Below are 22056 nucleotides of genomic sequence, written 5' to 3'. Positions count from 1 at the left end.
ACTAGCTTCCCTCTAATAGAACATGCATTGTGGTTTATTTGGTGGGGACTTAGGAGAGAAGGTTATTTGAGCAATTTTGTTTGATAAAATCTCAAATATCAAAGCAATTATCATAAAGGATAAATCTTATGAGTATTTTTCACTCTAGTAATGGTCTTATTATGGTAATACACTGCATTTGCAAGTACCCAAGTACCAGCATAAAATCTTGGGCAACAGGGGCCGCTCCTAGAATACTAGTAGATATAATGGTATTAGTTACCATATCGTATGAGATAGATATAGCCTGATATTTGATTTACATGTATATAATATACTATTCTTAAACGCATGTATGTGTACTATGTTCAAAGGATAAGCTACTAAATTTTTTTTTAAATAATTCTGTTTTTAATACTATAAATACTGCTCTTGGTGTATACAAGAGATGAGAGCTCCCCATCCTTTCCTGTTCCTTCTCAGACAGCCTGAAAGGGACATGTTGGCTCAACATCCAGGACAACCGCTGTGAGGTGAACATTAATGGAGCCACTCTGAAATCCGAATGCTGTGCCACGCTCGGAGCTGCCTGGGGGAGCCCCTGTGAGCGGTGCGAGCTAGGTAGGAGCCGCACCCCGGGGCTTCTCACTGGAAAGCTTTTCCTCAGCTAGGCACCTTTTTCACTGTGTATTTCCCTAGTGAGAACGACTGTAGATCATTCCCGTCCCTCAAGTGTTGTCTTTTCTGGTTAATTGTATTCATTTCTTGAAATATATATTTGGTTTATCCTTTTACTGTAAGCAAACCTTCTGAATATTTGAGCCAAGGAAGGCAATCAGCTAGAACTTAGCTGCTGGGAGACTTATCAAAATTCTCCAGTGTCCTTGTTTGCATGGGTCCCAATAGAACATGATGTTTCTTTCCTTTAGAGCTTTCATTTGCTTATTTGTAATTCAGTTGGCAAAGTGAAAGCAAAAAGGAATTGTGGGAAAAATTATGAGACTCTCAATATGGGTCAGCAGTGATGTAGTGAACACAGCATGTCCTGTGCTCCACTGAATTCAGCAGAGGGCTCCCGGGGACCTTGGCCTCCAGAACCCCAGCTGTGGTTTTTATTTATTAATACTTAAAATTAGATTCCATTATACTGTTTCTTGAGCTTTAGACAGTTGTGTTTTCTTTTCTAATGAAGTAAAAATCTGTCCTATTGTTCTCACAGATACAGCTTGCCCAAGAGGCTTTGCAAGGATCAAAGGTGTTACTTGTGAAGGTGAGTGTGTTCTTGGATGATAGGTCAGTCTTTAGAGCTGTGTGTAAAATTAGTATGCGCTCTCATACTTTGGAGATATTTATCGTTTTCAAAATGCTTGAAATTTCAATAAAAATACTCAATGTAATTGACAAATGCTTTAGAATAATATTCTTAGGAGACAGCTTAGAGTTTCCCATTTCTCCTCTTTATACTGCTGTGTGAATTTTCATGAGGCCACCACCAATCTTTAGGGCCCGGAACAGCGGACAAAGGAGCATGTCTGGGGCTTCGTTTTATGGACGGGCAAGACTGGTAATTTTCCCAGCTGGTACCTAAGAAAACTGGTGGCTGTGCTGTGGAATATTTCTGCCTAACTCAAGTTAAGAATTCACATTGTATTGGAAATTGAATATGCTATACAGGAAGTATCATTATACCTGCTTTTTCTACTTATGGAGTCTTTATCCCTCTGCTTGCTTCATTTCCCTACAGATGTTAATGAGTGTGAGGTGTTTCCTGGTGTTTGTCCAAATGGACGCTGTGTCAATAGCAAAGGATCTTTTCACTGTGAGTGCCCTGAAGGCCTTACATTGGATGGAACTGGCCGTGTGTGCTTAGGTAAGATTCGTGCCCTCGTGTATTTTATGTATGAAACCAACCATGAATTTTTCTTATGCTTTGGGCAGTGACCAGTCTGAAACCATTAGGCCTATAGCTAGAAATGCTTTAAATGAGATATTTTGAGAGAAAATCACCAATGGTTATTTTTAAAGTGAATATATTTGAATGAAATGGTTTCTGTATAATACAGTATATTGCTACTGCTTCAAAAATTACAATTTCTTTAATCAGTTATTTTAGGCAAATTCATTCTTTCACACTGAATCAATTGAATAAGAGAACTGTGTATATTTTGAACGTGGAAGAAAAATTGGAGACTAGTGTTTGACATTAACATTTACCAGCCATTGCAGCTATGCTCTTAGACAACAGTGGGGAAAGTCATGGTCAAAGTTATATTGTTTCTCGTTGAAAACACTGACCAATCCCTGTTTTATTTGACCATCTTTAGAGTTTAAATTTTCTTAAGTCTTTATTTTCTAAACTTCTAAAGTGAAGATGTTCTTTCTTTCAACATTGCGTTATATAAATGCCTAGTTGATCCTACTCTTTATCAGTATATGCTTGACTGACCTGTAGTTTCATGACTGAAAAGGAAACTTGTATTAATTCTATATTGTATCGAAACAATTTTATATTTACTTAGGGATTTTTTTCCCAATATACTATGGGACAGTATTTAAAATAATTTTACATAGGTTTGTATTTTAAATTTAAGCTTGTAGACAAAACATGAGCAATGGTACTGTTATATTCAAAGACCTTTAAGGTATTTGTATATATCAGTAGTTTTTTAAAATTAATAGTAAGAAAAACGTTTACAAAATCATACAGTTTAGTTATTATAATTAACACAGATTTAATTTTTTTAAAGATTTTCTTGGGGAATTGAGGGAGGGGAACAGCGTTGGGGAATCAGGGAAGGGGAACAGACAAGTTGCTGTCCTTTTGTTCTTCAGTCTAGCTGTGGAGGACGTCGCTTTACTGGTCCATGTTGGTATTATCATTGAGCTCTTCCCGGGTGAGGCAGTTGCTCGCTGGCCATTGGACGGCCGCTCACGGTGCCTCGTGGCAACTCACACCGGCTGCCGGCCACTCATGCTGGCTGCCGGCTACTCACAGTAGCTCACAGCAGCCCATTGCAGCAGGGACTGCAGCCTACCCCATCACCGGCGACTCACGGCAGCCCAGCTCCAGGTTGAGCTGTTGTTCACCATCTTAGCTGTAGAGGGCACAGCGTCACTGGCCCTCATGTGGGATCAGAACCCGGGCCCTGCTGCTCAGAGCTGGCACCACTCACCCGGCCCAACACAGATTTAATTTTAAGTTAATTTTGAGAACATTTAAATTTGGATATGAAGCATAACTGTAAAATCATATGGAATTGTTTAGAAATTATAATATCCAAAGTCTGAATAATGAAAAATTCTTTTCAGATTTTTATTGTTAAATTATCTACTCAATTCAGAACAAAGTAAAGTATCTTTTGAAGATGACAGAGTGTCGGTGTGCTCAAGTGACTAATGAAATTAAATTCCTTCAGTAAAGGATATTATATATGAAGCTATATCATTGATTGTAAATCATCACTAAGCAAAATTAATTCCCAATAACATCACTCAAAATCAAATCTTATGTAATACTCTGAAAGGGTATATTGGATTTTTCATCTTTGTACTTTGATTAAATATTGTCACTACTTGAAATATGCTACATTTTTTCATTTTGGCTGGGGATATGAGAAAGTTTTGAGAGGAGATTGGCATATGACAATGTAAATTTCCTGAGAACAAAGATAGAGGTAAACTGCTTTGATACAATTGATCTAAATCAAAGGTCCCAGACATTGATTTATTACCCTGGTAATAAGGAGTGGTGGGGCCTGCAACAAACTGTAGAGCCTGTACACCATCCAGAGACTTCCAAATTCATATTTTAATTTCATATTTTTATTGGTTCAAGCCAATCAAAACAGTCACAGGCCTTATGTGGCCAGTGTGCTGACAGTGTTTACATTAGTTTCTGATGTAAATATTGATATGGATCTCAGTAATAAAGACACAGCATTACTCTGCCAGGCTATCATAACTTGTTACATACTTAGTCCAAATGCTTTTTTTTTTTTTTCAGCTAATCCCAGAATAGCTTCTTGAGCAAATTACCTCAATTATTTCAGAAAAAATTTGACTCAAGCCAGAGTTCTTGGGCTACCTGTACTTAAATAAAAATGTCACATCTTGTTAAGATCCTTACTTCCCTGGTGACAGTGTAGGATGAGGTTGACTGTAACTGAGACCAGCCCCCGAGTACCTTGTTGTAATGAGACTCACTGGATTACTGTCACACTTCACACTGGCAGAGAATGTGGCCTTTTGGTTGGTGTTAATGCAGATACAAAAGGCAAAATTATCTGCTGTGAATACCTATATTCAGTCTACCAAATCCAAGTGAAAATTTACCAGTTATTTTTTCTTTAAAAACAGGACTTCTCAATTAGAACAATATTTGGACATGTATGTAGCTCTATAGGCTAAAGGAAATTGCTAAAGTTGATGTTACTTTTGGTTGAGAACTTGAAAGAATCGGTATTAAAAGTAACTAAAATGGAAAGCACATTTGTTTATGTTTACATTCCATTAGGGATCTCTTTCTCTTTGTTAAGCAGTTTTCAGGTGTAGGAAATTATTCAATATCTTGAAATGCTCTTATCAAATAAAACATGTTATTCGTTTAAGGAAAACCTTTTCTGAACTCATTATCCATATTTGCAATTTAACAGCCAAGTATTTGACTGAAGTTTGACAAACGACTGTATAGGCTAACAGATAAATCATGTGTTATTTATAGATTGTGCTAATTTACCCTAACTTGTGACTGTTGGTTGATCTTCTAAGGTCCTAGCTTAGCATGCTGAAATGTTAGTATGCTTCGAGACTGAAGGAAAAATGTAATATCTAAACAAATAATTTGGCCTCTTATTAGGGCAGATTAACCTAACCCATGGCAAAAACCATGATGCAAAAGATAAATTTCGCAGAAAGAAAAAAAACTTTGCCATAATATTTTTTCCTTTGTAAAGCTATTTTAATAGTTGCACCAAATTGGCAAGTAGATGACAGTTGATCATTTGCTGTTTATGATGAGGATCTGACAGGACTGCTCACAAGCCACTTTAAGCACTTCAGTGAACAAGAAGAACCTGACAGTGAAATTATTTTATTCTTTCTGAAGTGAGCATACAAAAAAAAGGATCATAGGTGATGCTATGAAGGAGGCTTGTCACAAGGGGACCTTTTCTTCCTGAAGATATCTTGTGAGAATTAAGTAACCCTGAAGGAGAACCCACCTTTGCTCTCTCTAGATGTCTGTCATTATGGAGTCCGTCCCAGGAGGTCAGGGACTGTGTCACTCACCCACTGGTGTATCTCCAGGGCCTGACATCATGACAGGCACCGAGCAGACACCCGTTTAATAAATGTTCAGTGAGTATTACCATGTAATCTCCGCCTGTGATTTCACTCTCCGTGTAGATATCCGCATGGAGCAGTGTTACTTGAAGTGGGATGAAGACGAGTGCATCCACCCTGTTCCTGGGAAGTTCCGCATGGACGCCTGCTGCTGTGCCGTTGGGGCAGCGTGGGGCACCGAGTGTGAGGAATGCCCCAAACCTGGCACCAAGGAGTATGACACCCTGTGCCCCAGGGGGCCTGGCTTTGCTAACAGAGGGGATGTTCTTACTGGGAGGCCATTTTACAAAGGTAACTGAGCGGCATGTCCGTCCCTCTAAAGTTCACCCTCCACATTCTCTGAGAATTGGTTGTGCTTTAAACATTTGGTTTTCCACTTTATTTGCTTTGTTAAATATAATTTGTGGCCAACCTTATAGCCCAGGTGTATAAATCACCTCCATAAGATGGCACTGAAGTAAAGATATAAAACAGACTGCTAATCTTGCTTTTCTTACACCCTTCTGCTGTAACTCTGCTTTTCTTAGCAGAGCTTGACTGGACGCAGCCCTGATGAAGCAAAAAAAGCACTCTAGACACCCCCTAAACTTGGCAAAACAAATGGTCAGACATAAAGGGATCTCTTCATGAAGAATACAGAATCTGTTTCACAATTGAAACATCTCGTGTGGCATCAGTGTGATCATTGACATTTTTTATATCCCCCGTTTTTACTTGAATGCATTATTTTCCATCATGATAAATGTTTAACGTAAAATGAGAGGCCTACTCCGTTAGATCAACACGCTCTACATTCTAGCTCTATTCTGCTTGTAGATATCAATGAATGCAAAGCTTTTCCTGGGATGTGCACCTATGGGAAGTGCAGAAATACAATTGGAAGTTTCAAGTGCCGTTGCAATAGTGGCTTTGCTCTAGACATGGAAGAAAGAAACTGCACAGGTAAGGTGGTGCTTTTGTTGTCCTTGCTAAACCAGAGCTCTCCTTGGTCTGCTTTTGAAAGTACCACCTTCAAAAGCCCATTCTGTCACTGAGAACATGAAAATTTTGTTTGTTTCCTTTTCCCTACTCTTCAATCACTTCTCTAAACTTGTGAGAGCTGCAACATAACATGAAAATGCTATTTGTTTCATCTACAGGAACAACATAAAAACATGATTTTCAGAATACCTGAGTACTCAAGAATGCAGTCATTAAATCAACAATAGTATACACTTGACATAGTATTTGTTAAAAATATTAAAATTTGGAATAGAGAAGTCGGAACTTATTGTCTTTATCTGTGAACAGTTTTCATAGTAATTATGTTTCAGTCACCATTCATATCCTTACTCATAAGCATTCCCTTTAGTTTGAAAGGATATGAAATTCCAACTTTTTCTATTAGGTAATATAACAAATTACCCCCAAACACTTGAAATATAGCTCCAAAATTTTATGTTCAAAACTCTCTTTCCTCGTATTCTCTTTGGAATGTCCCCTTGTCTCCTGCCCTCACACATGCTACTTCTTCATGATCTCCATTGAGTTGTCTATCTTGTCTCCTTTCTAATCTTCTACTCCATAAGGTGCCACCAGATTCATGAGCCTTCCCAGCCTAAACTATCCCCAAAGTGTTTCAATACTGTCCACCTGGTCTGAAGTTACGCTCTCTTGTCTTTCTGCTCTGCCTCCCATGCCTATCCCCAACTTCTAACCTCTCCACCATCGATTGCCCTCTGGGCTGCTGAACTTGGATGGAAGAGTCTGAGAAGAGCTGGCTGACATCCATGATTTAACCTTCAACCAGGCCCTCACAGCCGCTTAGCAACATGCCTGTTCACCTCTTTCCATCACCTGCTGAGTTTCTCTCAGCACCACTTCTAAACCTCTTCGGACCTACACACTCTCTCATATCTTTATTTATTCTCTTTTTTCTTTGTTGAGACCAAATCTGATTGCCAGGACCCTCTCACACATCCTCCTCTCTGGTAATAAAATTTCCTTTTTCTCCCAGATTCTCTTTTGACGTAGAGAAGGAGGTGTGGTGGTCTCCCTCAGTTTTCCAGTGAATGTCTCTCCTTTCGCTGTCTGTCGTTCCTCCTGCTCCAGGCTCTTCTCCGGCAGGGTTCACTCCTCTCTCTCTAGCATCTTTCTCTCTTCACTGGTTCTTTCCCCCAGGCCTAGAAACAAGTTCGGAATGTCTCCTCAACCCTTCTTTTCCCTCAAACTACCATCCTGTTTTCCTACTTGTACCTCTCACTGCTCTCTTTTAATTAACCATTTTCTTTGTAACCCCGTGTAACTTTGTTGCCCTCACTCATTCCGGCACATACACATAATTTTGCAAAACACATTTGCCAAGTTAAAAAAAAAATGTTTCTCCTGTTCATGTTCTCCCCAACCTCTGGCTAGATTCCCACCTTGGTTTTCTTCTCATTTTCCCTGTCTCAATGGTCCTTCCTTGACTATGATGTTTCTTCTCTATTCTTCATCGATTCTTCTTGGCTTTGGCATTTTCCATCCCTTGAGCCTTTTCCAGGGTCCTTTGCTCTTCTCAGCATTCTGCCTCTCAGAATTGCGTCTGCCATCATGACTTCATGGGTGGCCTCTGTTGAGCTGTGTCCTAGGTGCTGTCTCTAGCCCTCTACGCTTCCTGAGTTTCACTCCCACATTACTAACTTGCATCTGGACAGCTTCTCTTTGTTTTAATCTGCCTTTGCCCTACCCACCGACCCCCACCCGCCCTGCCTAGGGATGTTCTTGTACGTATTAATAATATGATTTTACTCAGGATTGAAGCCTCAAACTTAATGTTGACATCTCCGTTTCCTGCTGGACCAGTGAAAAAGTTACATATATTCTCCCATCAAAATGGCTATGTCAAGTACTTAATATATTTCTTCTGGACTATTGCAGATGCAGGTTAGACTCCTCAGGAAACAGAGTGAGCAGAGAGAAACACGCCGGAAGTTTGTTAGGGGTTGCCCTTGGAGTCAGTAGCTAGAGGAGGGAGGGGAAGGAAGCAGAAATGGGCAGGGAAGAAGCCAGGCTGTGATGCAGTCCCGGTGTGGTCCCCACCCCGCCAGGAGCTCTGGATCTGCGATGGCTCATTACAGTTGTCTGGAGTTAAGGCAGAGGAGCTAGGCGTATGTACCCTCATGATCCATCTTTGCGTGCATCTACCCCTGGAGGGGTATGGCTGTGAGGAAGCGGTCCTCTTGGCTAAGGCATTTCCTGAAGATAGTTTACATCTCAGGGCTTTCTGCCAGCAACAGTGCATCAGCTTGAAGGGAAGGACGAGTAAGTCCTTTCTTCCTGCGGGGAGAGCTGGGGCACACGGCGTGGTATCTGCTCCATTGCAGAATCTTCCAACGTCTTCCAACCCATCAATTTTCCACAGTCAGATCCTTCATTTCCACAACCACCAGGTTTATCATCCTAAAGCAGGGCTCACAAAACAACTTCCATTGACTCAGGCAGTCCTAAACCTGGATAAAGCAGCTCAGTTTTTCCAGTTCGGCCCCGCTGCTTATTTTTGGTGTGAAATTAGCCCATCACTTAATGGCTCTGGGGCTGTCCTTCTTTAACCGTGTAGAGATACTTGCTAACAGCCCTGCGGTGTGGTGGGATATGATGTGAAAAGACAGTGGGACACTGTTGGCTGCCGTTCTTCACAGCATTTAAGGCCAATCTTCTCCTCTCCGCATTTGGCACCCTCAGTAATCATACCCATCCTGGCCGTACTGGCACTAATTATCAGACTCTACCGTCCAGACGCTCTATAACTTACTGTTCTCTGAAGTGCGTTAGTTTTCTCTCCTTGTGTGTTTCATCTCTTACCTTTCTTATTTATTCCACGTCGTTAACGTTAGAATTTCTATGCACCATTCCAGGACCAGTTCAAAAGCCACCTCCTCCAAAATACCCATTCTTGTTAGAAAATACCTTACATATATACAGCCTTTCTATGAGACAAGAACTGTTCTGAGCACTTCACAAGTATGGATTCACTTACTCCTGTGAGGTGGGTTCTACTCTACTCCCCATTTTACAGATAAGGAAATTGAGGCACTGACAAATTAAGTGGTTTCCCAAGGCCCTCCACCCTGAAGTCAACAAAATGGGATTTGTACCCAAGCATCTAGTTCCCGAGTCCACACTCAACACTGCAACTCCCACCATTTCACAGCAGCCAACATCTGTCCCTACTCTGCCATCAGCCTTATCTTGTCACCACCAGTTCCTAGGTACTGATAGATAAAAAGTAAGAGAATTAGTATGCACCTGTTAGCTGCTTAATTGAAACGATGACTCTTTGAATTTTGTTAAGATTTTTGTTTAAAAGAAAGTACTTACGTTTTTTTCCAGTATGGCCCACAATTGGAAAAATCAGTAGAGAAAGACCAAAAGCCCGGAGGAAGCAGCAGCTGAGGCCCCAAGAGAGCATACACAAGTTCGCCACTTATAAATGCTGTGGGATAGAAAAGCTTAAAAATGGAAATTCAGCAAAATAAACAGATGCTGGCAAAAGCTTTTCCCATTGTGACAAAAAAATTTTAATAAATCATGTTTTCTTAATCCTGTTTTATAGTCATGACTTCTCTATTGAAAAAAGCTTAGTTACAGGCATGGAGATCTCTCAGAGAATTTCTGTTTTTGAGACTATAAACACTGCTATTGAAGGTTTTTATTTACTGTAGTATATAAAAAGTGACAAACACATCATTTCCCTTTTTTTTTGTATTTCTAAAATTAGATCAGTAGGCTCTTCCTGTCTGGGTAAAATCACAAACCGGGTCGTATTCTATGGCCCTGCCATATATGAGCTCTGTCTGGCTCAAGAGTAGTTAGCTGCATCTGCCTCTGAGACTGTCCCTCTGTGGCTGGTCACCCTACTCCGGGCAGCACTCCTGTGTTCTCCCATCAGCGTGGGCGTGGCTTTGCGGAGCAGAGCCAGCATGGTCTCTGCCTCGTGTGTGGGACTTCATTCATGCAGCCACTGCTCCCTCGTTTGCCACCTGCCTTTTTCGGCTCATAACTACAGCTGCTTGGTGCATCCTCTGTGACCCTTTGGAAGCCTCAAAGAGAAATTCACAATTCCAGAATTCTCAAAGGCAAAAAGACAGCACCTGCCGCCGTTGGCCGTGACAGTTTTGGCAGTTGAAGAAAGGAATGTGCCTACCTCCCTGTTCCCCTCTAGCTGACCTCCTGAAATCATATCCTCGGACTGCTAGCCGCTGATTTATCCAATATCTCACTTGGAAGACGAAATCTCTCAGTTCTTTCATACCTTCCCTTCTCATTCTGTTTTTTTTTTTCATTTCTCTTAAACCCTGTGAATTAGACATCGACGAGTGCAGGATTTCTCCCGACCTCTGTGGAAGCGGAATCTGTGTCAACACGCCGGGCAGCTTTGAGTGTGAGTGCTTCGAAGGCTACGAAAGTGGGTTCATGATGATGAAGAACTGCATGGGTAAGCACGGCTTCGCTGTTCCTCTCAGTCTTGAAACCGCTCAGGCGCAGACTCATTAGCTCGACCTTGGCTTGTCTCAGAGCTGCTAACAGCGTGCTTGGCAAGGAGCTGTGCAGCAGGAGAACGACTGGACGTGTCAGACGGGAAGTCTGCTCCTCCTAGACAGCTCTTGGGGAGCCCCAACCTCATGGCGCCTCAGTGGCAGTGAGATATTGAGACCGGGTTCTGTTTATTCATAGAATCTAAAATCAGCACAGACTGACTACTCAGGAGGGATGCATTTAAAATGCATAAGATTGTGTGGTGACCCCCCCCAAATGGATATTCAGTCATGCAAATCCTGTGTTACTTTCTTTATTTGTGTGTTATTACCAATTGCTTTGACATGGCCCACCTTTTAGCCCATCCTTTCATTTTCCGCGACCTATAGGACTCACCTCAGATGACGTGGAAGCGTCTAAGATTTTTCTTTCACTTTAAATTAGTGATGTAGACAGCAATATCTGGAGTTTAGAGTGATACACAGCAAATATTTTTACCTCTTGGCAGCCTGCTCATTTCATACAAGTGAATTCCTTGGTAGTTCACTATCTTTGCGGGTAGAACTTGAACCATGTATCTACTGCTAATAGAAACAGTGAGGCAAGTGTTATCCCATCTCCTGTTAAATCTGTCTTACGTTTGAGTCACACTTACCTCAGGTAATGATTCTTTCTCCCATGCTGCATGCATGAATATTATTTTATTTTTTCCTCAGAGTTCTTTAATGGATCTCACATTTTTACCTTTCAGACATTGACGAATGTGAACGTAACCCTCTCCTTTGTAGGGGTGGCACCTGTGTGAACACTGAGGGCAGCTTTCAGTGTGACTGCCCACTGGGACATGAGCTGTCACCATCACGTGAGGACTGTGTGGGTGAGTTTGGCTCCTCAGCACATAAGCCCACCCAGCTCAACTGGTAAAGATCAGTGGTTGATGCTAATGTACTTATTTTTGGCGCACGACATCTAGCCGACCAAAAGTTGGAAATTCAGAGTCCCTACATTTGGATTCAGGCTGTCTTTATAGAGAATGCTTCAGTGACACCTGAATGAGCCAGCATTATCCTGGTTACCTTCTCTTTCATTACAAGCACACTTGAAAGGACTCTGTATGAGGGACCCTGTGTAAAGCCAGGTAATTCCCTCCTCCATGTAGGATGGGATGGGAAAGCTGCTTCTGTTGGAAATCCTGCTCCCTAAGAGTTCACCTGTGCACACACTTGTGCAGTCACTCAGTGGCATCTACTTCTGTGCCCCTGTGTCTGTCATCACAGGGTCTACTCGCATGTGTGTGAACATGTGATCTCCCTCCACCCCCACTTCCCATAGAAACACCGAGGTCTCCTCACTGGCCCTGAACTTAAGGATGTCAGAGGCCACACGAGAAGACCAACAGCTGGTATGGAGTGTCCCAGCCTTCTGCTTTTCATAAACACACGATGGCCTCTGGGCTTACCGCATTCTAGTGCACTGGCTTTAAAACTTTGATTTAGCCAGGAAACGCTTTCTTCACAGAAATCTTTCTCGAAAGTATAAGCAAATAAAACAGTTTAAAATAGACCAGACTATAAACACCCATTTAAAACATAATTTAAGCACATCTCAATATACTTATTTATAAACCCTGTTTATATTGATTAGGCTAACGTATTAGATGAATCTTAAATCGTAAACTCTTAAATCGTAAACTAAATAGACATTTTTAAAAGCTGAATTAAAAAGTTTTAAGTATTTTTATTTCATTTTAATAGCGGGACGAAAAGCATTTTCACACATAATGACAAAATATGTATTCATGGTTGTGAAACGGTGACTCAGAGCTCTGTTCGAAGGTTGGTTTATTTTGGTAATTGGTTTTCTTGGATCTTACAGATGAAAAAAGTACCCTTCAAAGACACAGTGTACATATGATACATGTTTTTGCATGTTTAATAGAATAAACATTTAATGATCATAAAGATAAACCCGTATGTCACATAGTCTTACTAATTTTGAGAATTTGGGATGAATTTCTTTCTATATCTGATTATATTGTCATTGTTTTTACCTGAAATTGTGTCTGACAGGTAGCTGGTATGAAGAAAAGTGTCACTACCATTTTCTTGCTCTTCTCTTTTGATTTCATTATTAGTACTAGTTTATTCCACAGATCTTTGCAGGAGTTTTTATAAGGCACCTTCCCATTTTATAAGGGTTAGTTTATTTTAAAATAGGCAGTATAATATGTAGATCCACCTATCCAGGTGTGCTAAACACACAATGCGATGAAAACAGATAACCAAGTGAGGGACCTGTAATTAGCCCCTCTGTTATGTCGGAGCAGCCACCTTCCCTCAGGAAACAGCAAGGTATTTAGGCAACAGTTGGCCATCTGATAAGGACCAGCTCGGTGTGCCAACGTAAATTCACAGATGAAATATTAGCTAGCTTCATTTCTGGCATGTGCTGGATGTGTGTGGTCTAGTATGGTGGGCACTGGCCACATGTGTCTATTTAAAGTTAATTAAAATGAAATAACATTAAAAATTCAATTCCTTAGTCTTACGACCCACATTTCAAGTGCTCAGTAGGAGCTACATGTTGGGCAGTGCAGACATGGAACCGTTCCATCGATGTTCAAAGTTGTACTGGCTTTGGCACTGTTGCAGATAGAAATAAGAGAAACATAGTCCAGCGTGTCCTTTGAATGCCCCAGGAGCCCTTTGCAGACCACTGCTCTAGTGCAGCGTGTTCTAGGTCGTTTAAGTGATATTGTGAAAACATTAATTCTGTGTGTTCTTTATAGATATTAATGAATGCTCCCTGAGTGACAATCTCTGTAGAAATGGGAAGTGTGTGAACATGATTGGCACTTACCAGTGCTCCTGCAACCCTGGATACCAGGCTACACCAGACCGCCAGGGCTGTACAGGTGAGGGTAGGCCCGGTGGGTCTGGAACTGTGATTTCTCAAATCCGGCTCGGGGAAAACTTCGGGCATTGAATATGTAATGAAGTCGATGGGAGTCCTTTGTTGTAGAATCTAGGAATGGGGACAGGTCTCTAAAATGCCATGGGTTGGTGGTTTTGCAAAGGAATTTCTGCTTTTATCATAGAAACCTCCGTAAACTCCATAGTTGTTATATTTCTGAGTTCTTTAATCTTAGGTAACTGGAGCTCCATGTCAAATGAAATGCTGTCTAAAAGAAAGTAGAAAGAACTAAGAAAAACTATCGGTGTAATGATCAATCATCACAAAGAGTGGGGAGAAAAATCCAGAGCTGTTTAAGCATTATCAGTTTCAAAAGAAGGAAAGCTCTTTATCTTTTTTGTTTGTTTAAGGAAGTAGCCCTGACAAGACATGTGGTTGCAATGTTGTTTTCACAGATATTGACGAGTGTATGATAATGAATGGAGGCTGTGACACCCAGTGCACCAATTCAGAAGGGAGCTACGAGTGCAGCTGCAGCGAAGGCTATGCCCTGATGCCCGATGGGAGATCGTGCGCAGGTACAGAAAGGAAAGCACACAGACTTTGTATATCTATTGAATTTTATCTCACAATTCTGACTCCAGATATTTTGAGTGGAACTGGATGGAGAAAGATATTGGAGCTTAATGAAAGCCATCCTTGTTTTCATTTGATGTTAATTTTGTATCATCAGATATTGATGAATGTGAAAATAATCCTGATATCTGTGATGGTGGCCAATGTACCAACATTCCTGGAGAATATCGCTGTCTGTGTTATGATGGCTTCATGGCTTCAATGGACATGAAAACATGCATTGGTGGGTACCATAAAAGCAGGACAAATATTTACATATACATATGCACACAATAATATATGCACATTTATGCACACATACATATTAACATAAGAAGAGGAAGCTTTTTCCATTATTTGAAACATTCAACCCATTGTATCGAATGTCAAAGCTGCAAAGAAAAAAATTTTTGACAAAAGTCATTAGACAGTATATTTATCAGCAATACTGTGTCTTGCAAATAGGTTACATTTTAAATACTATTTGTGTATTTCAGTATTAGGCTATTCAGTTTAAAAGAAAACTTTTGAATTATGAGGATGAACACTTGTTAACCAAGATGTTAAAAATAAATTTTCTAGATGTGAATGAGTGTGACTTAAATTCAAACATCTGCATGTTTGGGGAATGTGAGAACACCAAGGGCTCCTTCATTTGCCACTGTCAGCTGGGTTATTCAGTGAAGAAGGGGACCACAGGATGTACAGGTAGGTCTCAAACTTGTATCCTCGGTGTTTCAGCTTCGTATGTTTTCAGAGGCCAACCGTTAACATCATTTGTTTGCTGGCACGTCTTAGACTAGCACCCACACTGGGCTGTGACCTCACCACGGAGTTGGCTGTAGGTCCAGACACAGAGTAGAGAGTGGGTGTGGAGTCTGGGCCCCTGGTTCTGATGCGCTTCTGGTGGCCCAGGCAACAGCATTCACTTTCTTAGTAGGACTGCTGCCCAAATAGGAGACATACTTAAGAAGCACCAAAGACCTGAAGGGACTCCACTTGTTGCTTGTTTCTGCAGCTCTTTTGAACTAACTAGTATTAATCTAGATTTCTATTTAGACCCTTTCCTTCCTTTCTTCCCCCTTCTTTTCTTCTCTGTGTCTCTTTTCTCTTTCCATTTGTTTTTGCCCTTTCTTCTCCCTGCACAAATTGTCTTTTTTCCCCCTATTCTTTCTTTGCTCACTTTATCTCTTGTTCCCCTTCTCTACTAAGTAGTTTTGCTAGCAAGTCCCAAGGTCATCGCTTTGGACCAGGTGTTCCCCATTGCTCAATTTAAGGCCCTTGTTATGTTAATGGTAAATTGCTCAAGGCAGCTGGAGAATGGCTGAGACCAGCCTGGCCCTTAAGCTGACACTTCCAGGCAAGGGCAAGTAATGAAAAGTATACCCTGAATGCTTACCACCAGCAGGGTTGTTGTGAAGCCAATAGTTGTGTGTGTGTGTGTGTGTGTGTGTGTGTGTGTGTGATTTCAGCATCTACAATATGTAATCATTGAGCTGGATAGAACCGACTATTTCTATTTTAGAAAGTTCTAGGCAGCTTTGGGAAATCAAAGCCACGAAGTTTATACACATATATATGTACATATATGCATATATACGTGTGTGTGTATATACACACACGTATATATGCAAAAGCTTCTAGTCATTTTCCAGATAACATTTCCAATGGATATTTTTATATATTCTCAGATAAACAGAATGATAGTTTTCAAAAACTCTATAAAATATTGCATTGATTCTAAAAATGACAAATGATCATGTAATTTTAAAAAGCAAATATACTATCACTTATTTTAAAAAGTTCGGCTTGTTCTTATCTTCTTGAGAATAGCAGTCTCTTTTTGGAAATGAGATTTCGCTTGACATCTATAATCCGATGCCTTCTACATAGAGTTTTGTCTGGGCCTAGGAAGGGAGAAGGGCCTGCGCGGTGAACAGGGGCTGACACACATATCTTTCAGGGCACAACAGCTGCTGCGTCTCATTCATACCGGAAAAGGGCTGGCAATTTCTTCCAGGGAAGGGCTTGTTTGGTTTGGATCATGACCTTCCAGATCTTGCTGGACTCTACAAAAGTTAAAAATCAAAATGATGTTAATATTTTCTCTGTACAGTTTTAGATCGTTCTATATTTACTTTAAAATTTTACATACACAGAAAAGTACCTGGAAGTAGAATTAATTAGCTTGTATTTTGTCTTCTTCATATTAACTATGATTTCTCAGACGTGGATGAGTGTGAAATTGGTGCCCACAACTGCGACATGCATGCCTCATGTCTAAATGTCCCAGGGAGCTTCAAATGTAGCTGCAGAGAAGGCTGGATTGGAAATGGCATCAAATGCATTGGTGAGTTTGTGAATGTAAATAACCTTTGCTAAGACACCAGATTTTTAGAGGCTCTTCTTCACAGTTGTTCACCCACATACTTGAATCGGAATGTGCTCCTCTGTTTTCTGTATTCTCATGAAAATCAAAGACTGTCTTTGATTTTCTTTGTTTCTTTATTCAAATTCTTTGCAAGACAATTCTTGTTTAAGCGTTTCCTTTCAACTTTTGTATAAATGATCAAATTGCTTTCTAATGTGTTTTTCAGTATAATGATTTGATGTGCACCCAGAAATCCAAATAGCTGTATGATGAAAGATGACTAGTGTATTTCCCCAATCGTTCCATAGAACAATCAGTGAGATATTTAAAACTCAGGGAAATAAATTAAGAAAATGAAAAGGTTTTCTCTGATAACCTAAGTCTAGAGTAATTGGCCAATACCAGCTCCTTAACAGAAAATAGAATTTTTCTTCCAGAGAAACCTAAGTGTTTTGTTGGGTTCCAAGAGATCTGATTCAAAGAAAGGAGAATGAGAAGGCAGTTCCCATTCTCCAAGTTTTATAGTTCTTGAGCCAGAGTTTAATAAGTCTTTATAGCTGTGAGGCAGAGGACTGGATTTTACCCTTGGTGTGATGCATGGTGCTGTTTAATCTGCTTAGTGTTTTACATGCTTTCAAAATAAAACATTTTGCCAACTGGTAAAAATCATCCAGGTCAATTGAAAATAGAAAATAAAGCAAGCTAAACTGACCTCCCCTTGATTGCTCATTAAAATCTTATAAGCCTACAGTAAGCATTAAAAAATAGTCTTGAAATCTCTTACCAATAATATGTTAATTTGAAAATGTTTTCCTGTCCATTCAATTGTTTTGTACTTCCCAGACGTTTATGAGCTGACTATAGAATTTAAATGATTATAGTTTCCAAATAACTTTGCTAAGGAATATTTTATGGCTTCAAGTCCATTAGCTACCACTTCTCATCCAGCCATCACTCTGTCATTAATCTCACAACTTTTCAGCCGTATCCCCATTCCAGGTTTTCCAGTCCCATTTGACTACTGTTTTCCTCTCTTTTCGCCTCCTTTTTTTGTGCTTCTTGTCCATCTGTCACTCTGGCCAACTATTGCAAAAGACCCTCCTCCAATACCAGTGATTCACCTGTGTCTAGGCATCTCTCCAAAATATCATCCAAATCCATCCACTCTTTTCCATCAGCATTCCCCTGCTCTAGTCTCAGCCATTCTCTCTCTCAGTATCTCCTCCCGCCCCACTGCAGGATGCTAAACAACCTTCTCTTACATTTGCTCATTCGCTCTCTGGTTCTCCTAAAGTCCGTCTTTCACACAGCAGCCAGACAAATCTTTTAAACAATGGATCTGATGTCTCCACAATCGTCATTTTAATCCATTGAATTGAGGATAAAATCCAGCTTCCTTCCTTGGTTTACAAGACCCTACAGCATCTTTCCACTATCTCTCCAGCTTCATCGTCCATCACCCTGTCTCTTCCATTGTGCTTTGTAACTCTGGTCTCCTTTAATTTATCACACCAAGCTCTTTTCCTCCTCAATGTCTTTATATGTGCTGTGCCTTCTGCAAGGAATACCCTTTCACTACTTCTGTTCAGCAGACTCTTATTCATCATTTAGGTTTGAAGTTAGCTAAAAATTACTTCCTTGGTGGAGCTTTTCTTGTTTCTACACTCCAAATTTGATACCTTTTTTTTTTAATTAACTCATAGCACCTTGTAAATTTTCTTTATGGTACATATAACAATATTTAACTTAATTTAATTTTCTGTTTAGCATCTGTCTTTTCCACTAGACATTGGACTCCATAAGGTCAAGAATCATATCTCAGATACCTCATCTATAAAATGAACTTGAAAAATCTATGCTAATTTTTCTGCTCTGAAATTCAGTACTATCTTAGAAATCGACCTTTTTGTGTGTGTGTGATAAGGGAACCAGTGATATAAATCCATCGTTGGTAGAAATCAGAAGGAAATCTAGGCCTGGTTTTCTGTTAGCTGTGAAAAAGTGAGTTGATTAGATATCTCACAAAGGCTTGAATTAATACTTGTGGCCCATGTTTGTGGCCTGAGCATTTTGGACTTATGGGTCTGACATCTTAGAGAATTAGAACTGTGCCCTTAGAGATAAACTAAAACACATTCCATTTGGCCAGTTTAAATTGAGACAAATGAAAACTTTTCTGAGTGTTTAAATGTTCCACTTTTGTTTCTGACCTTTATTGCTGTGTTCCCTTGGCACGCAGATCTGGACGAATGTTCTAATGGAACCCACCAGTGTAGCATCAATGCCCAGTGTGTGAACACACCGGGCTCCTACCGATGTGCCTGCTCAGAAGGGTTCACTGGAGACGGCTTTACCTGCTCAGGTGGGTGAGAGTCCAGAGGTGTGTTCTGGCATGATTTTCTGGAACACTCTATATGCTTTCCTTACTTGAAGAAAACTGTAGTTAAAGAGGCTGAAATCACTACCTCTGTTTAAAAACTTACAGGTGAATGTGTATGTTTCTTTTACATTAAATACAAAAACCTGAAAAATTTTCCAAAATATTGAAAAATTTTAAGTCTTAAAATTTTTTATTTTATTTTATAAAATAAAATAAAGGATTTATTACTATCCTTGACTATTAATGACTACCATTTTCTCTTGTTTTTTTATTAACCTGTTAGTCATAACCAGAGGCTCTGTGTGAATCAAACCACCTTGATTCGCACCTAGCCTGTGCTATTTACTGACTGTGTAGCCCCAAGTAAATTACTTAACCAGTATGGCTGTAGTTTCCCTATTCTAAAATGGGCATGCTGATAATAATAACACCATTTATTTTTTTTATTTTTTTATCACTAAATGAATGACATATGAGAAAACTATTCAGCTTCTTAAGATATGATATATGACTTACCCAAGCACCGCTGTTTAATGTGTTTATCAAAATCTCAGTTTATCACATGGTATTTGAAAGAACTAAAAGGAATCATACAAGTAAAGGGCTTAGAAAAACATATCATTAAGAGCTCAGTCAATGTTCGCTGCTATTCGTTCCACATTCCTTGAGGCTATAACATCCACTCATTATATTCATATCTAAGATCATCTTCCTGGACATAAAGTATGATACTTTAGTTTGTAAGATAGCTGTTTCTCAGTTGAATTTCAGCACAGACTTGAAACCCATAATTAAAGGATAGACTCTCGTTCTTCTTCTAATTGTTGACACTAAAAACACAGACTCATCATTTTCAAATGCCTCTTTAAGAAAACACGTCTCTTCCATTTTAAAGCATTACCACTTTTAAACCTTGGATTGCCTCTTTCTTAGTAACTCTCTGCACGGTGGTGTGAAGGAAAGGGCATGGCTTGGGTGCCAGATACAGCTGTGCTCCTGGCTCAGCCACAGATGAGCTCGCTGGGACTCCCACAGCTCAGTTGGGTGCTCCACACTTCAGTTCTTCCTTGTCTGAGCCTCGCAGGATTGGTGAACTAAATGAAAGGTGCCTGTCCAACAACTAGCATATTACCCGGCAAATAGCAGGCCCTTCGTAAACATCAGTTTCTGCCCTTTCCTCTCTTTTCCATTAGCTGGAATTCAAGAAATATCTTTAAGGTCTATGAATGAGCCCCATTTGCATACTTAAGATAGGGATATTTTAAGAAGATTATAATGACATGAAAGAGACTTCCCTCTTTCCCATGGAGCAGCGGTTCTCAACCTTCCTAATGCCTCGACCCCTTAATACAGCTCCTCATGTTGTGGTGACCCCCAACCATAAAATTTTTTTCGTTGCTACTCTATAACTGTAATTTTGCTACTGCTATGAATCGTAATGTAAATATCTTTTGGTTTTCCGATGGTCTTAGGCGACCCCTGTGAAAGGGTCGTTCGACCCCCAAAGGGGTCGCGCCCCACAGGTTGAGAACCGCTGCCATGGAGCGTCCTGAATTTGCTTAAAAATACTTGAACTAGTGAAAGAACGAGTTATTTCTTCTAATACTACAACATTTTCAAATGAATTAACACCATTTTAAGATAAATACCAATGCTCTCGGTCATACCTCAATGATGTTGGTATAATACTAATGCAACGACTTAGCATCAGAGAAAACTAAGACAAATGCGAGAGACACCTGCATTCCTCCTATTAATCGTGTTATCATTCAATGTTAGGGTGTAGCTTCAATAGCTCCACTTCCAACTTGTATGCCCACATGTAGGTGAATATGATAAATTGTTGTTTCACGTTAATGAACATTGACTCAAGCCAGTAAAATGCATTTAGTTATAGAGCAAGGAAAAACTGTGTCATGAGATTTGGATCTTAATAGAGATGTAATTTGCTTCTCCCCCAGATGTTGATGAGTGTGCAGAAAACATAAATCTCTGTGAGAACGGACAGTGCCTCAACGTCCCGGGTGCATATCGCTGCGAGTGTGAGATGGGCTTCACTCCAGCCTCAGACAGCAGATCCTGCCAAGGTGGGTCACCAGGATTCTAGCTCATTTCCAAGTTGGATCAACTACAGCAAATGAAACCACAAAAAGGGCTGGAACAGGCTCCACCTGGAAGCAGAATACACAGCACATGCTGCACATAAAAAAGTCATTCGTTTAAGCACGGATTATTTTGCCGAATGAATAATGAGGAGGGCGGCTTTCATCTCTTATGAAGTTTTCCTGGCCACGAGCCAATAGTTGGAAGTGGGGCCCATTCTTTTTTTTTTTTTAACCATTTCTTTTTTTATCATTAAATGAATGACATGTGGAAAAACTATTCAGCTTTTTAAAATTGATATACTACCTACCCCAATCACTGCTATTTAAGGTGTTTGTCAAAATCTAAATAGCTCGTTTCTGGCGTTTGCCTCCATGTTGTAGTCTGCTATCTGTATGTCTGAGCCTAGCAGTCTTCTTTGGGGACTCATCAAGGGGACCTTTTGCCTAGCAGTGATGTCTCCTTCCTCTAAGTTATGACATCATCCCCCTTTCCTAGAAATGGGACTTTGTGACTAGCATGATATCTTTCCAAGAAAAAGAATTTGGATTTTCTTTTAAATTAGCAACTCAGTTCACATTACATATCTTTTGGGCCATTGTTGCATTCATAGGGAGCACATCAATATGTAAATGGAGAAAGGAAAAAGATTGAAAATAATTCATAAACCATAAGGATATAACAAAATTAGTGACTCATAGAAAACCTTTTAAAAAAATAATAACTCAGGCTAACTGCTGGGCAAAGATTATAAAATGAAACCAGATTACAGGCTCTCCCTACATTAGTGTCTAATCAAATGAACAGAAATAGTAAATACCAGGGTGTGCACACACATGGTCTCTCTCTCTCTCTCTCT

General features: G+C 40.1%; 1 protein-coding gene across 1 annotated transcript in view; it reads left to right on the top strand.

Moving 5' to 3' along the window:
• Positions 1 to 22056, top strand: part of FBN2 (fibrillin 2) — a 280792-nt gene that overhangs the window by 194290 nt on the left and 64446 nt on the right. Inside the window, exons 21-34 of the mRNA XM_019635313.1 lie at positions 463 to 600; positions 1199 to 1249; positions 1724 to 1849; positions 5383 to 5610; positions 6136 to 6261; positions 10646 to 10774; positions 11567 to 11692; positions 13604 to 13729; positions 14184 to 14306; positions 14462 to 14587; positions 14926 to 15051; positions 16571 to 16693; positions 18954 to 19076; positions 21056 to 21181. Coding sequence (XP_019490858.1) covers positions 463 to 600; positions 1199 to 1249; positions 1724 to 1849; positions 5383 to 5610; positions 6136 to 6261; positions 10646 to 10774; positions 11567 to 11692; positions 13604 to 13729; positions 14184 to 14306; positions 14462 to 14587; positions 14926 to 15051; positions 16571 to 16693; positions 18954 to 19076; positions 21056 to 21181 — 1797 coding nt within the window. The remainder of the gene's footprint in view (positions 1 to 462; positions 601 to 1198; positions 1250 to 1723; positions 1850 to 5382; positions 5611 to 6135; positions 6262 to 10645; positions 10775 to 11566; positions 11693 to 13603; positions 13730 to 14183; positions 14307 to 14461; positions 14588 to 14925; positions 15052 to 16570; positions 16694 to 18953; positions 19077 to 21055; positions 21182 to 22056) is intronic.

The sequence above is a fragment of the Hipposideros armiger genome, unplaced genomic scaffold, assembly GCF_001890085.2.
Source record: "Hipposideros armiger isolate ML-2016 unplaced genomic scaffold, ASM189008v1 scaffold_21, whole genome shotgun sequence".
Lineage (NCBI taxonomy): Eukaryota > Metazoa > Chordata > Mammalia > Chiroptera > Hipposideridae > Hipposideros > Hipposideros armiger.
The sequence above is the reverse complement of the archived record's forward strand: the minus strand, read 5'-3'. Positions and strand labels throughout refer to the sequence as shown.